The sequence below is a fragment of the Peromyscus leucopus genome, chromosome 1 (genome assembly GCF_004664715.2).
Source record: "Peromyscus leucopus breed LL Stock chromosome 1, UCI_PerLeu_2.1, whole genome shotgun sequence".
NCBI classification, from domain to species: Eukaryota; Metazoa; Chordata; class Mammalia; order Rodentia; family Cricetidae; genus Peromyscus; species Peromyscus leucopus.
Window position 1 is genome coordinate 101,467,497 of NC_051063.1, and position 13,006 is coordinate 101,480,502.

The 13,006-nt window shown below is 36.7% G+C and overlaps 2 protein-coding genes across 2 annotated transcripts; both read right to left on the minus strand.

The window, feature by feature from the left end:
- Nucleotides 1–1,699: 1,699 nt before the first annotated feature.
- Nucleotides 1,700–5,103, minus strand: LOC114706696 (olfactory receptor 51F1-like). The gene is made up of 2 exons (XM_028889186.1): nt 5,021–5,103; nt 1,700–2,681 (listed from the first exon to the last, which is right to left on the minus strand). The coding sequence occupies exon 2, from the start codon at nt 2,657–2,659 to the stop codon at nt 1,700–1,702; it is 960 nt and encodes a 319-aa protein (XP_028745019.1). The 5' UTR covers nt 2,660–2,681; nt 5,021–5,103.
- Nucleotides 5,104–10,774: 5,671 nt separating this feature from the next.
- Nucleotides 10,775–11,728, minus strand: LOC114706690 (olfactory receptor 52R1-like). Its single transcript, XM_028889181.1, has one exon. It carries the CDS (start codon nt 11,717–11,719, stop codon nt 10,775–10,777), a length of 945 nt encoding a protein of 314 aa, XP_028745014.1. The 5' UTR covers nt 11,720–11,728.
- Nucleotides 11,729–13,006: the final 1,278 nt, after the last annotated feature.

Consider the following 13,006-nt stretch of genomic DNA (forward strand, 5'->3'; position numbering starts at 1 on the left):
GTGTGATTGTGTAGTTTGTAATATTTTTCACGTCTAATCACTCTTGCAATCATTTAGTTTACTGTGGAGAAGCTTATTAACATTGTGTGATCATGTTTCTTAATATTTATATTTACTGTTACAGAGGATTTTTTTTCAGAACAGTTGATGCCTTTATCTTGATGTATTTTTCTCTATCACTTTCACCATTTCAGATTTTATATTAAATTTTTAGTTGATTATTTTTAAGAAAAAATGGAATTTTTCATTTTATATGTGGATATATATAACAACTAGTTTTTGCTGTGTTATATGTACCAGATATTTCTCTTACATTTTTAACGTCTTATTTCTCCTGTGAGTTTTGTAAGAGTAAAGCTTTCTACTTTTTCTGTGGCTACAATTTTAGAATAGTGCAAGACATAAACAATAATAGTAGACATTTAAAAAACAATCATATTTCACTGAGTTCAGAATAATGTCTGTGTTTTCTTTATCACAAGACCTATTTCAGTAAGGACTATGATTTCAAAGTTTATATTCTCCCGTGAACATGTAAACCTTCTTACATTCTTGCACAGAATTGCTTCCAAAATATCTTCCTGATCCATCCTTAGAAATCCTTAAATTTCAGATTGCAAGACAAACTGGGTGGAATACTACTTTTGAGTTATCAGCCACAATACCATTAAATGCATTATTTTAATTTCTTGCATATGTTCGTGCTTTACATATATTAAAAAACCTTATTAAACAAAAGGTGTATGCTTATTAATCATTTAATTTCTATTACTCCATGCAAGGGCTAACACAGTAAAGTATACCTTTACCACATGTGTGCTGATGCTCCAAGTATCTTGGGGGAAAGTCATCTTTTAATCAGTCCATAGTTGGATATACAAAATGGGTTTGCAAGCTAATGTGCACTGGATCCATCACACTGGTGTCAAAGTTTTTGTGAGATGCATGTGACATCCATCGTGTATGTCAATTATGTTGTTTGCATCTCTAATTTCCTCCATAAAACAGAGAGTTTAGGCTTTTTGCTGTCTCCTAAATCAAAAAAGTTTCCTGAATCAGTTTTCAGGAAACAAATATGTTGTGTCTGACTTTGTATAAATTACTTATCAGCAGAGAATCAACCTCGACTTTAGCTTGTTGGTTGGTAAGGAAGTCACATAAGTCATTTATGACATTCATAGAACATGAAATTTTATTGAATTTAGTATGAGTATGTTCACTTTGCTTTGATTTTCTTATGATCCAGATAATATGAATTAAACTAAACTTTTAATGAACTATTGTTATTATATAAATTTTCATAATATAAATTTCTTAATAAATCATTGAGAAACAAAGCAACAACATCTGCTCTGAGATTCCTTGCATTTTACTTGATGATCTCTTCTAGACACTGATTTCTATTTCATTTATCAAATAAAGAATTATGTATCCCCAATTCCCCAAACTTTTCTTTTGACTGTCACTTGATAATGACTTGTCTGAACTATTTATTCTCTTCATTTATATTTTATATTGCTGTGAATGCAATACAGTAAAACTTGTATTTGAAACATAAAACACCTAAATATTCACTAAACATTGCTAAATAAATTAAAATCTTGAAAACTCACATATAAAATGGGGAATCTCCAACCACAGTTGTTTTTGCAGCAAGAAAATCACACCAGGTTTTTCAGAAGTAAAGGGTAATCTCTGTTTATTTTGCAAGGAGCAAACTAAGGATAGCCTTTCTGATTTGTTTAGTTTTTACACTATAGATGATTGGGTTGAGCACAGGGGGTAAAAGAAGGTAAACGTTGGCCATCATTGAATGGACTACTTTGGGGGCTGACCGACCATAGCGATGCACTAGGGACAAGCTAAACATAGGGATGTAGAAAATCGCAACTGCTCCAATGTGGGACACACAGGTGCTGAAGACTTTGTACCGTTCTACAGAGGAGGCAATAGTGAGGACAGAGCGAATGATCAATACATAAGACAAGACAATGCATGGAGTGTCTACCCCTGTGGTCAGAATGAGACCAACTAATCCACCTATGCTGTTGGCCCGAATGTCTGAACATGCTAACTTAAACACATCTGGATAATAACAGTAGGAATGGGAGAGGGTATTCACTTTACAGAAAGAAACAGGCTTAAGGAGCAAAAGTAGGGGAATTATTAATACTATAGTGCGCATAATCACTAGGAAACCCATCTGAATGATTCTAGAATTAGTAAGAATTGTGGTGTATCTAAGAGGATTACAAATTGCTACATAACGGTCAAAAGCCATAGCCACTAGCACCCCAGATTCTATACAAGTGAACCCATGAAGAAAAAACATCTGAACAATGCACAAATCTAGACTGATTTCATTTGCATGAAACCACAGGATCCTCAAGGTGGTTGTCATTGTAGAAACAGTCAAAACCAGGTCAGTTGCTGAGAGCATGGAGAGAAAATAATACATAGGTTCATGCAGACTATGCTGAGTCACAATGATAAAGAGGATCATGCTGTTTCCAGAGAGGGCAGTGGCATAAAGACAACAGAAGGGGATGGAGATCCAGGCATGAGCAGACTCTAGACCTGGGATACCAGTCAACAAGAAGGTTGGATAATTCGATGTGAAGTTGCTCAGGAATTCCGTGTTGTCCTGCATTTGTAGCATTTGCCTTTACAACGCTGGCATCCTAAGAAGCAACAAATGGTATTGTCAGAAAAAAGTATTTAAACAATATTCTGGTAAAAATAACTACTCTAGGAAATAAATTGCTTTATCCAGAAAACTAAAATTTATTAATCTACAATTGTAGAGGTATTTAGAAAAAACAATAATGTTTTATCCTTAAGTCAAGAAAATATGTGCACATAATTTTGCACATTTATTTTTATTTATATATTTATATTTTTAAATATTTATATATTTATTTTTGTGTTCATAGATTTTAAGTCCCAACAGATTGTGTACATAGAAAGTCACTTCTAGGAATGTAGGAAATTGGAATGTTTCAATGTGGGAGACTCAGTTCCTAAAACACAGTAAAACAAATGCATTGGACTTTGAATATTCTGTTTAAAGTGATCAAGAGAAACTTGCTTAAATCTACAGAAATCCACAATGATACCCCCACAATAGACTGCTGGCAACAGTCGAGAGACAGCCGGAGCTGACCTACTCTGGTGATGGGATGGTCAAACACCCTAATAGTAGTTCCAGAAACCCCATCCAAGGACTGAGGAATATGGATGCAGAGATCCGCGGCTAGGCCCCGGGTGGAGCTCCGGGAGTCTAATTATCGAGAAAGAAGAGGGTTTATATGAGTGAGAATTGTTGAAACCAAGGTTGGATAAAGCACAGGGACAAATAGCCAAACGAATGGAAACGCATGAACTATGAACCAAAGACTGAGGGGCCCCCAACTGGATCAGGCCCTCTGAATAGGTGAGACAGTTGATTGGCTTGATCTGTTTGGGAGGCATCTAGGCAGTGGTACTGGGTCCTGTGCTCATTGCATGAGTTGGCTGTTTGAAACCTGGGGCTTATGCAGGGATGCTTGGCTCAGTCTGGAATGAGGGGACTGGACCTGCCTGGACTGAGTCTACCAGGTCGATCTCAGTCCTAGGGGGAGGCTTTACCCTGGAGGAGGTGGGAATGGGGGGTGCACTGGGGGGAAGGGGAGGTGGCAGGAGGGGGGAGAACAAGGGAATCCGTGGCTGATATGTAGAACTGAATGGTATTGTAAAATAAAATAAAAGGAAAAAAAAAGATGTTCTTATGTTTGGAATGCATGTGTGACACTCCAGAAATAGATCTCTAGAAATAGATCATTTTAATCCCACAGAATAGATGAGCAGGCAAAAAGAGTGGGCTACTAAAAGAAAAATGATGAAGACAGAGTGTTGTGGAAGTTTAAGGGAAGGATTATCTCTCCTAAGCCATGGGAAGCCTGAATGCTTTATGAAAACCATAAAAACAAAGAGACCCTGTTTCCCCATGTATATGATGATAACAGAGATGAACTGTTTGAGCAGCCAAGTTTAGTGAGCATTGAAACATTCAAATGCAGTTCAGAGTATGTTAGTGATCTTGAAAAAAGCAGGTGCACTTGCTAACTGAAACTGACACTCTACAACAATGGCTTAGAGAGTGGGTGTACAAATGTCTTTATACAGTTAATTTCATTTTTAGAAACGTAACAGTTAAGGCATTGACAGAAACAGATTGTTACTAATGGAGGCTGAAAAGGATATGAATGTGTTATGAAAAAGGGAAAATTTAGATAAACATACAAATTTATAAACTGATTTATAAACTGTGGTTATAGATACAATAGACAATGATGCATTTTACATAAAGAATGAGCAAATTCAGTTGATACATAAAAATCTGAAAGCATCATATGAATGAACACAGTACAAGAGAGTAATTAGATTCCAGGAAGATGAGGTTAGCATTTTCATTGCTAGGGTGTGTCAAGTAGATAGATTGATGGAAAAATCATTCCAGGGTGTTTTCTCAGGGAATTATGATGGTTATATTGTCTCCTTTCTCAAAAGTATGGAGTGATGGATATAACTTAAGGACAAGGTAGAAGATAGAATTAGACAGGCAGATGATTCTACAGGCATAAGTGTTATGGATCCCTGTTCATTTAAATTTATAAATCACATAATTCATTTATAGGATCACTAAAAATCAAATTATAGCACTATTACCTAGTTAAGGTTTTCAGTCAAATTTAGCATGAAATTTGCTTTATACTAATAAATATCTTGTAATGTGTTTTTAATTTATCATTCTTCTAATGCTGTTTTTCTTTTTGTTTATTCTCTAATTTCATGAGTTTCAACTATCTGAGAAGAATAATTACAATATATATCTACAGACTGCTTTATAATATTATATGGATCCCAAAGAGTAGAGTAGTGTATGCTATCACCTGAATTTTCTGTAAGACTGTTTGAATATTTATGTGAAGATAATAAATAAAATTAAAGACAACACAGTGAACATTCTTATCAGTCTTACCAGGGTCGTGTGGAAACAGGAACTTTCTATGTCTTTGCTATCAGACATAGAACAGGCTATCATGCTGGACCTATGGACTTCTTAGTAAATTTAAACTGAACTGTGAGATTATATGTAAGATGTGTATCTCTCTAGAGAACCTTACAAAGAAGAAACATCATGTATAAAAACTCAAGATACCACCATTGACTCCCAGAAGGTTTTAAGCTACTATCTCAAATGAACAGCGGTATCCCCAGGAGTATTGAATCATACACAAAGCACTCATAAATAGTTGACTCTCCATATTGATGTGCCCTGTTTCTTGCACATTCTGTCACACTCACTGTGAGTTCACATGTGCACTGTTGTGTCTGAAAAAGAAAAAAACACCACTGTTTTCTTGTAGTTATCCATTACCACCTCTGGCTCATGCAATGTTCCCACACTCTCTTCTCTGTTGATTCCTGAGTCTTGTGGGAAAGGCTGCTCTCTAGCTGTCCCATTTAGGACTTAGTATTCCATAATTTCTTATTCTTGGAATGCTGACCAGCTATGGGTCTTTGTATTAATTGCCATCTAATTCAGGTAGAAACTTCTCTGATGTGAGCTGATGGTTGCACTAATCTACAGGTATATCAATAAGCATAAGAAGTCATTTTAATACTATACCCACTTAGCAAAATAACAGTGGGTTTTCACCTAGGGCCTAGGACATATCTAGACACAAGTTCTTGTCTTCAATAATGTTGCCAGGTATGGGTTCTATCTAGTTGAGAGGATCTTAAATCTGATCAGAAAGTGATCACTTACACCCATAACATTTGAGCTGCTATTGTGCCAGTAGGCATTTCTTGCCAAGACAGTTACTGTTGTAGCTCATGGAGTTCAAAGATGAGTAAAGCTGTGCCTAGCATCTTCTACATCAATCAAGGTAACCAGAAGCAATGAAGCTTTCAGATCAATATGACATTGATTTCTCTCTGTTTTATGACTCAGATATGTGGTGTCTTCAGCAATAGAGCATGATAGATTATAGCCAAACTTAACTAAGATGCACAATGTAATACTTAAACACAGGTATACAAGGTGTCATTATCAGATCAGGCTAATTAGTATATGCATAGCCCTGGACATTTATCACTTCTCTGTATAAAAGCTTTTCTATGTATTTTGATATTTGGTGTTTTTGATTAAAGAATAAGAATAAAATGGAAGAAATCTCTTGAATCTGAGACTAAAGCATTACAGAGAATTCATTCAGATGCCTGTGCTTTTTAAACTGTGTACATACTTATATACAAATGTGTAGTTGGATGTTTTCCTGCCCTGACTGCCCACTACCCACCCTAGCAACTGCTTCCACATTACAACATGGAGTCTTAATATTATTTATACTCAGCCAATAGCTCAGGCTTGTTATTAGCTAACTATTTTTTCTTTATTAAGAATTTTTTTATTCATTTTACATACCAACCACAGATCCATCTCTCTTCCCTCCTCCCACTCCCTCCTCAGCCTTCCCCCCAGCCCAATCAGTAAATTGTGGGTTAGGGGTGCAATAGAGGGGATGGGATGGGAAATGAGAACTGGCTAACTCTATGCTTTGCCACATGACTTGAATGACTTATGGGTTGTTACCTCATTCTCCACACATCCTGCTTGCTCAGTGGTTGTCTGGCATCTCTCCTCACTCCACCCTTCCAACTCCCAGAGTCCTCTGTGTCTGGCTATCCAGCCTATGCTTCCTGCCCAGCAACTGGCCTGTCAGCTTTTTTTTAACCAGTGAGAGCAATACATATTCACAGTGTACAGAAGGATTATTCCACAGCACAAATGGATCTTGTTTTCATAGACAAACAATTTACAAAGAAAATACAGACAACAAATAAAAATAACTGTGGAATTTTGTCCTGGAGTGACAGTTTTTCTCTTAGATAGGAAGAGTTAAAAGGGAAGAGTTATAAATAGTTATAAAGTTATAAAGAAAGGAAGAGTAATAAAGTTACAACACTACCCTACTGCTCAGCCTCTAGTCCTTCATTAATTGTCAGCCATATAATTAAGATAAACTATTTTAAAACATTTTCACAGTCAGTTTCCAGGAAGAATTGGTTTCTACAATGCTTTGTTGGCTAATCTTAACTGATCTTGGGGTGGGGATAGAAACTGATCTACTTGTGCATTTTATCTGTTATCCTAAGTGAAGAATGAAGAAGAAATGAACACTCTCACTCCTTGTGGTCAGAGATGGTTATGATAAGAAAATAGTCTTCAGTAATGTGGACTACCTGTCACTAGAACACAAGGCATCAGAAAAACATATGAAAATGAAATGTAGTTTAACCTTCCAGCAAGCTGTGTGAGCATTAATGTTCCACAACAGTGACACAATGTTTTTATGAAAAGAAAACACCTTAAGGTAGTAAGGATTTATTTGGTTCAAGCTCAGTTGCTTCCATTGCTGAGGACCTAGAGTGAGGCTGAAATATGGAAGTGGCATTTGGCAGGGAATAGCATCTTATCAAATGGTGAGCAGCAAGCAGGGAAAGACAGGAATGGATCATGGAAGGGCATTAGCTCCAAGGACAGAATCCCAGTGACTGACTTCATCCAGAACAGTTCTGCCTCCAATGTAGTGCTACTAATGGAGAACAAGCCTTGGACCCATGAGTCCATGGGAGACATTTCATGTTCAAATCATATCTGGAATGGGTGATCATTAACTGTCTAAGCTGGGACTCTAGGTTTTTAGTTCACCATGCACAGAAAAGCATCATTGTGGAGATTATCTGTGTTGTTGTTTATCCTATGGAAATTTGCTTGCTGACTGCTATGAGATAACTGACTTGTATTTCATTTCATTATAATACTATAAAATTAGTGTATTGTGTTATCTTAATATCAGTAGAAACAATGGCATATGTTGCTGGCCCTGCAGCTGGGATCCCACTGTCTCTAATCCTGGGGGCAGTGGGTGAATAGACGCAGAACCAATGGCACAGGCTCTGTTAGACTTCAAGTAATCTCGTTTATTAAACAAAGGACGGAGGCATTTATGTTTGTAGGTTTTAGCAGGCTCTGCTTCCAGCTGCATGGTGTTTCCTGGTTGGCTCTGGGTTGTATGTCAGCAGTGGTCATCTTGAGGGTACAGTTTCAGGGTCCTCTAGGTCAGGATACTACTGTACATGTCAGAGCTCTTTGTTTGCTTAAGGCATGGCCTAGTGCTTTTGGCCTTAGCCGCCTCAGGAACAGAAAAACAGGAATGGAGTAATTCTCCAAAATGAAACAGAGCTAGATTTAAATTATAAATCTTCCTGATAACCAACATAAAATTTGTAGGGATAGTATGCAGGATAGGACTACTTATATTCATACTTTTACAAAAATCATGTCATTTAATTTCTCAGTCACTCTTTAATACAGCTATAAATGTCATACTTTATAGATACCGGTATTGAAGTGAGATCTTCTTACTTGACCAATAGTATCAATTGAAATTATGTGGTGTGCTTAGTATCTGACACTCAGATGCAAACGTCACTGTGAAATGCAGAAGCAAAATGAACTTTGCAATGCTTTTTCTTTCTAATACAAACTAATATTTCTGTCTTTTGTATATTGATTCAAAGTAATAAATAGCAGTGTATCATATTCAATTAAATATTAAATTTAATATGTTAATGCAGTCATTGGAAAATCTAGATTGTGCATTCTTCTATACATTGTCCTAAAAGAAGAAATAGAATACATTTTGCAGGTGGACTGGGGCAGGTAAGGATGGGTACAGGAGGGATGAGGCCAAGGGGGTAAAAATTTACTCACTACATCAGTTGGATCACATGTATTGCATTTGTATTGTTTTTCATATCTATTTCTCCTGACTAGAAAATAAAATCTGAGCCAATGCATTGTCTATATTCCCTCATGGCTATGGATGCTCAATACATATCACTGCTTGGTATAATATCCTTGCTTTGGAATAGTCACTCAAGTGTTTCAAGCCACTTGTAAATGAATCCCTGTCCCCTAGACTTCAGGCAATGGGGATTAGAGAAATAATACACACCTAGTTTTTCATCATTGTAACAAGTTACCTGAGACACAATTAAAAAGGAAGAAAATCCTACTTTGGCAAGTGGATACAGAGGTCAGGTCCTGCTCACTTGGTTGTGCTGCTTTGAGCTAATTCATCATGGCAGGAGGGTCTGCTGGAGGCCTGTTTAACTCATGCCAGCTTGGAGGCCATGAGAAATAATGAACTGAGATTCTTGATGCCCCTGAAATATTACACCCAATGACATAATGTTCTTTTGTGGGTCGCATCAGTTTCCATTGCCTTCCAGTACTGCCAAAGCCTTAAACCATGTGTCCTTCATTAGTTTGCAAAATTCTCTTCTGTTTAATCAGTAGCATAATTGTATGTGTACCAAAGAACTGTCTTAAAATAAATATTTTTGTAATTGATTTTTAGTGAAATGTTTGTTTTATATGCCTATTTTATATATCTATGTACCAAGGTCATGTAAACCTTAATTATTATTTAAATAGTAAAATTAAACTCCAGCAAATAAAGGTAAGTTTTGAATACTATTGTGAAAAAGAAAACAAGAAGGCCCTAAGCCTTATTAACAACAGTGGGTATTATTAGCATTTAGATGTCTGTTAAATAAGCTCCTGTACATGTGTATTCATTTTATAATTAGCATTGAGAATTATGGGAATTAAAGTTATTTTCTCTAAAACTTAATAGCATACCAATAATTCTTCACATCTTTACTACAAATAAAACATCAACTAGTATTCAATCACATTTCTTCATTTGGTTTCATTTATTTTTCCCTCTCCTTCCTATCCTGTTCCCCTCATTTTCTTCTCTCCTTCCTTCTCAGTCTGCCTTTCTTCCACTTCCTCCTTCTCTTCTCCCCTGCTCCTTTCCTCCTTCCTTACCTTCCTCTCTTCTTCTGTTTTAATTTATTGAGATAAAGTTTATCTGTATAGTCCAGACTGGCCTCAAACTCACAATGTTGCTGCCTCAGGTTCCCTGATGCTGTGATTATTGGCATTTACCACCTCACTCAGTTCCTACAGGATGAGTTGTATGTTTTCTATTTATTTTATATATCAGGATTCAGGCAGGACTTAAACATATGTCTGTTTCTAAAAGGATATTTTTTAATAAAGAAATTACCAGATGGAAGAAAGGTGCATATTTTTAACTGATGAAATGTCTAGGTTCTTTAAAATTGTATGACTGTCTATTTGATCCATGACAATCTAGTAAAATATTACTGATTTAATGGATGAAAACTTTCTAGATTTTGAAGTTAATAACATAATTTAAGAAGCAAAAGTTTTGATATGAATGAAGATCTGGATAAAGAAATCATTATAAGAATAACTACAATTAAATTTTGCCGTAAAAATTCACAGTGACTTTTGTCTTTTCCAAATAACATTGAGATATTTGGTTTAATATCAACTTGAAAACAGAACTGAAGACACCAATAAATAAATTTCATTTAATAAGAGTTTTTTTTCTTTCATGAAGAATATACATTAACTAATTTTGTATAATACATCACATCTCTCAGATCTCTACCTATGGATACCATGAAATTCATTCTTCCTTGTTCTGGAAGATTTCCAACCTATAGGCTAGCTTTTCTCATAGTGATGACTTTACAATGGTAGGTAGGAGCCTGGGAACTGTTCCTCATCTGTGTGGATACATCAGTGTGGGTAACTGAAGCATGGGATGTTGTGATCCATGGTTCAAGGGCCTTTTTCACAACATCCTTGGATAACCCTGTCCCTGATCTGTTTGGTTCTAACTCCATAGATGATGGGGTTGAGCATGGGAGGAACTAGAAGATAGACATTAGCAAACATAATGTGTACAACACGGGGCACATGGTGGCCAAAGCGGTGGGTGAGGAAGGTGAAAAGGGCTGGAATATATAAGGCTAAAATGACACCAATATGAGAAGCACATGTACCAAAAGCTTTGAGGCGGGCTTCACCTGAGGGCAACCTCAGCACAGCTCTCAGAATCATCACATAAGATACACTGATGACAATTATATCAAAGCCAACCACAGAAAAAGCCACAAAGAGCCCATATCCACGATTGATCTTGGTATCAGCACACACCAACTTGAGCACAGCCATGTGCTCACAGTAGGACTGGGGAATGACCTTGTTGGGGCAGAAGGGCATCCTGGAGATCATGAAGCAGAAGGGGCTCACCCACAGCAGCCCTCTGACCATCACAGCTGCCCCAAGTTTGATGACTACAGATGTGGTCAGGATGCTAGAATGTCGGAGTGGAAAGCAGATAGCCACATAGCGATCCAAGGCCATAGCCATGAGCACCCCTGACTCCACAGAAGAAAAGGCATGTATAAAGAACACCTGGATGAGGCAGGCATGGTATTCAATCTTGTGATCATGAAACCAGAGTATGGCCAGCATTTTAGGTTGTGTGGAGGTGGACAGGACCAGGTCAGTGGTAGCCAGCATAGCCAGAAAGAGGTACATTGGCTCATGCAGTGTGTGGTCAATCCGGATTATGTGTAGGATGATGATATTTCCAGTCACTGCCACAATATACATGATGCAGAATGGAAAGGCAACCCAAAATTGATAATCCTCCAGTCCTGGGATTCCAAGCAAGATGAAAAACGTAGAATGAGAAGAGCTGTTCCTTGAAGCCAACATGAAAGAATTGGTTATATTTTCTGTGTAGTGAAATTAATTGGCTTTCTGAGGATCATAACAGCCAAGGCATGGATGATTATTTGCACTGTGTAATATTATGATTGAATTCAATAATAAATTGTTGTAAAATCATCTTTTATAATAACTATTATTTTGTAATATAAAATGATGTTACTTAGTATTTTATTAGTATTTGTAACATTCAAAATGATATTAGAACATGTCAGGATCTGGGGTAATTATTTCCTAAAGAAAATATATTCTTGGAAGTAGACTACGCCAAGGGCAAACTCCTGTGACAAATTAGTTACATTAAACCTTGCCATTTTCTATTTAACAAATTACTTGGTCTACCTTTAACACAGGTTCATTTATCTCTGTATTAGATCATTTGAACAGCAGTAGCTCATAGTAGGCAGGAAGCATGGATTAAAGGAACATAGTAATTTATTCTCCTACTATATTTGGTTATTGAAGACAATTATTTTCTTGATTCTTGCCCAAAGAAAACTATAAACCATCTGTGAGTTTGCAATTATACATATTATATTTAATGAAAATCTTAGAACATGAATAGCTTATGCTTTGTGATTGATTTAGTCTCTCTTTAAATCAGTGCCTTTCTCTGGTACAGTGTAAAAGTAGGCACAGGCCACATCTTAGTGCACATCTGCAGTTATATTCCAACACAGACTTGCTAATACAAACTGCAACCTGGGTTTGATTGTAAGACTGTAGTTTATTCGGGGATTTCCTGGATGGTAAATTATTCATGAAGATGGCTTTGAATCTGACACTGAGACTAGCTCCTCTGTTCTTGATAAAGAGAAGCTGGGTAAATGTATGGTGAGAGAAATACCTAGTGAAGGCCATTAACTGACTAACAACATCCCCAACTGGAAACTTTCCTGATGGAATCCCCCAAACCCTACTTGAAGGATGTTCCTTAGAGTTATGATCATTTCTCATACTAGAAGTTATGGAGGATGTTACTGAGTGGCAGCTCGTATCTGTACTTGCTTTAATGTTGCTTGTTTTATGATGTCTGAGCTCTCTGAAGAATGTAACTTGTCCCACCACACTCCAATAAAAAACAAAACAAAACTGTAAGAGATGGGTGACAGGTGACTTGGTTCTTAACAAACATCTTTTCTCTAAGTCTTTGCTGCCTAGTGCTTGGGTTTGAGAGCCTCAATTTTTATCTCTTTCATAACAGAAACCTTCAAGAGAAAAGAATATCCTTATAGGCTCCCTCAACAAATCTTTGCAAACTAACTGATGTTTCGT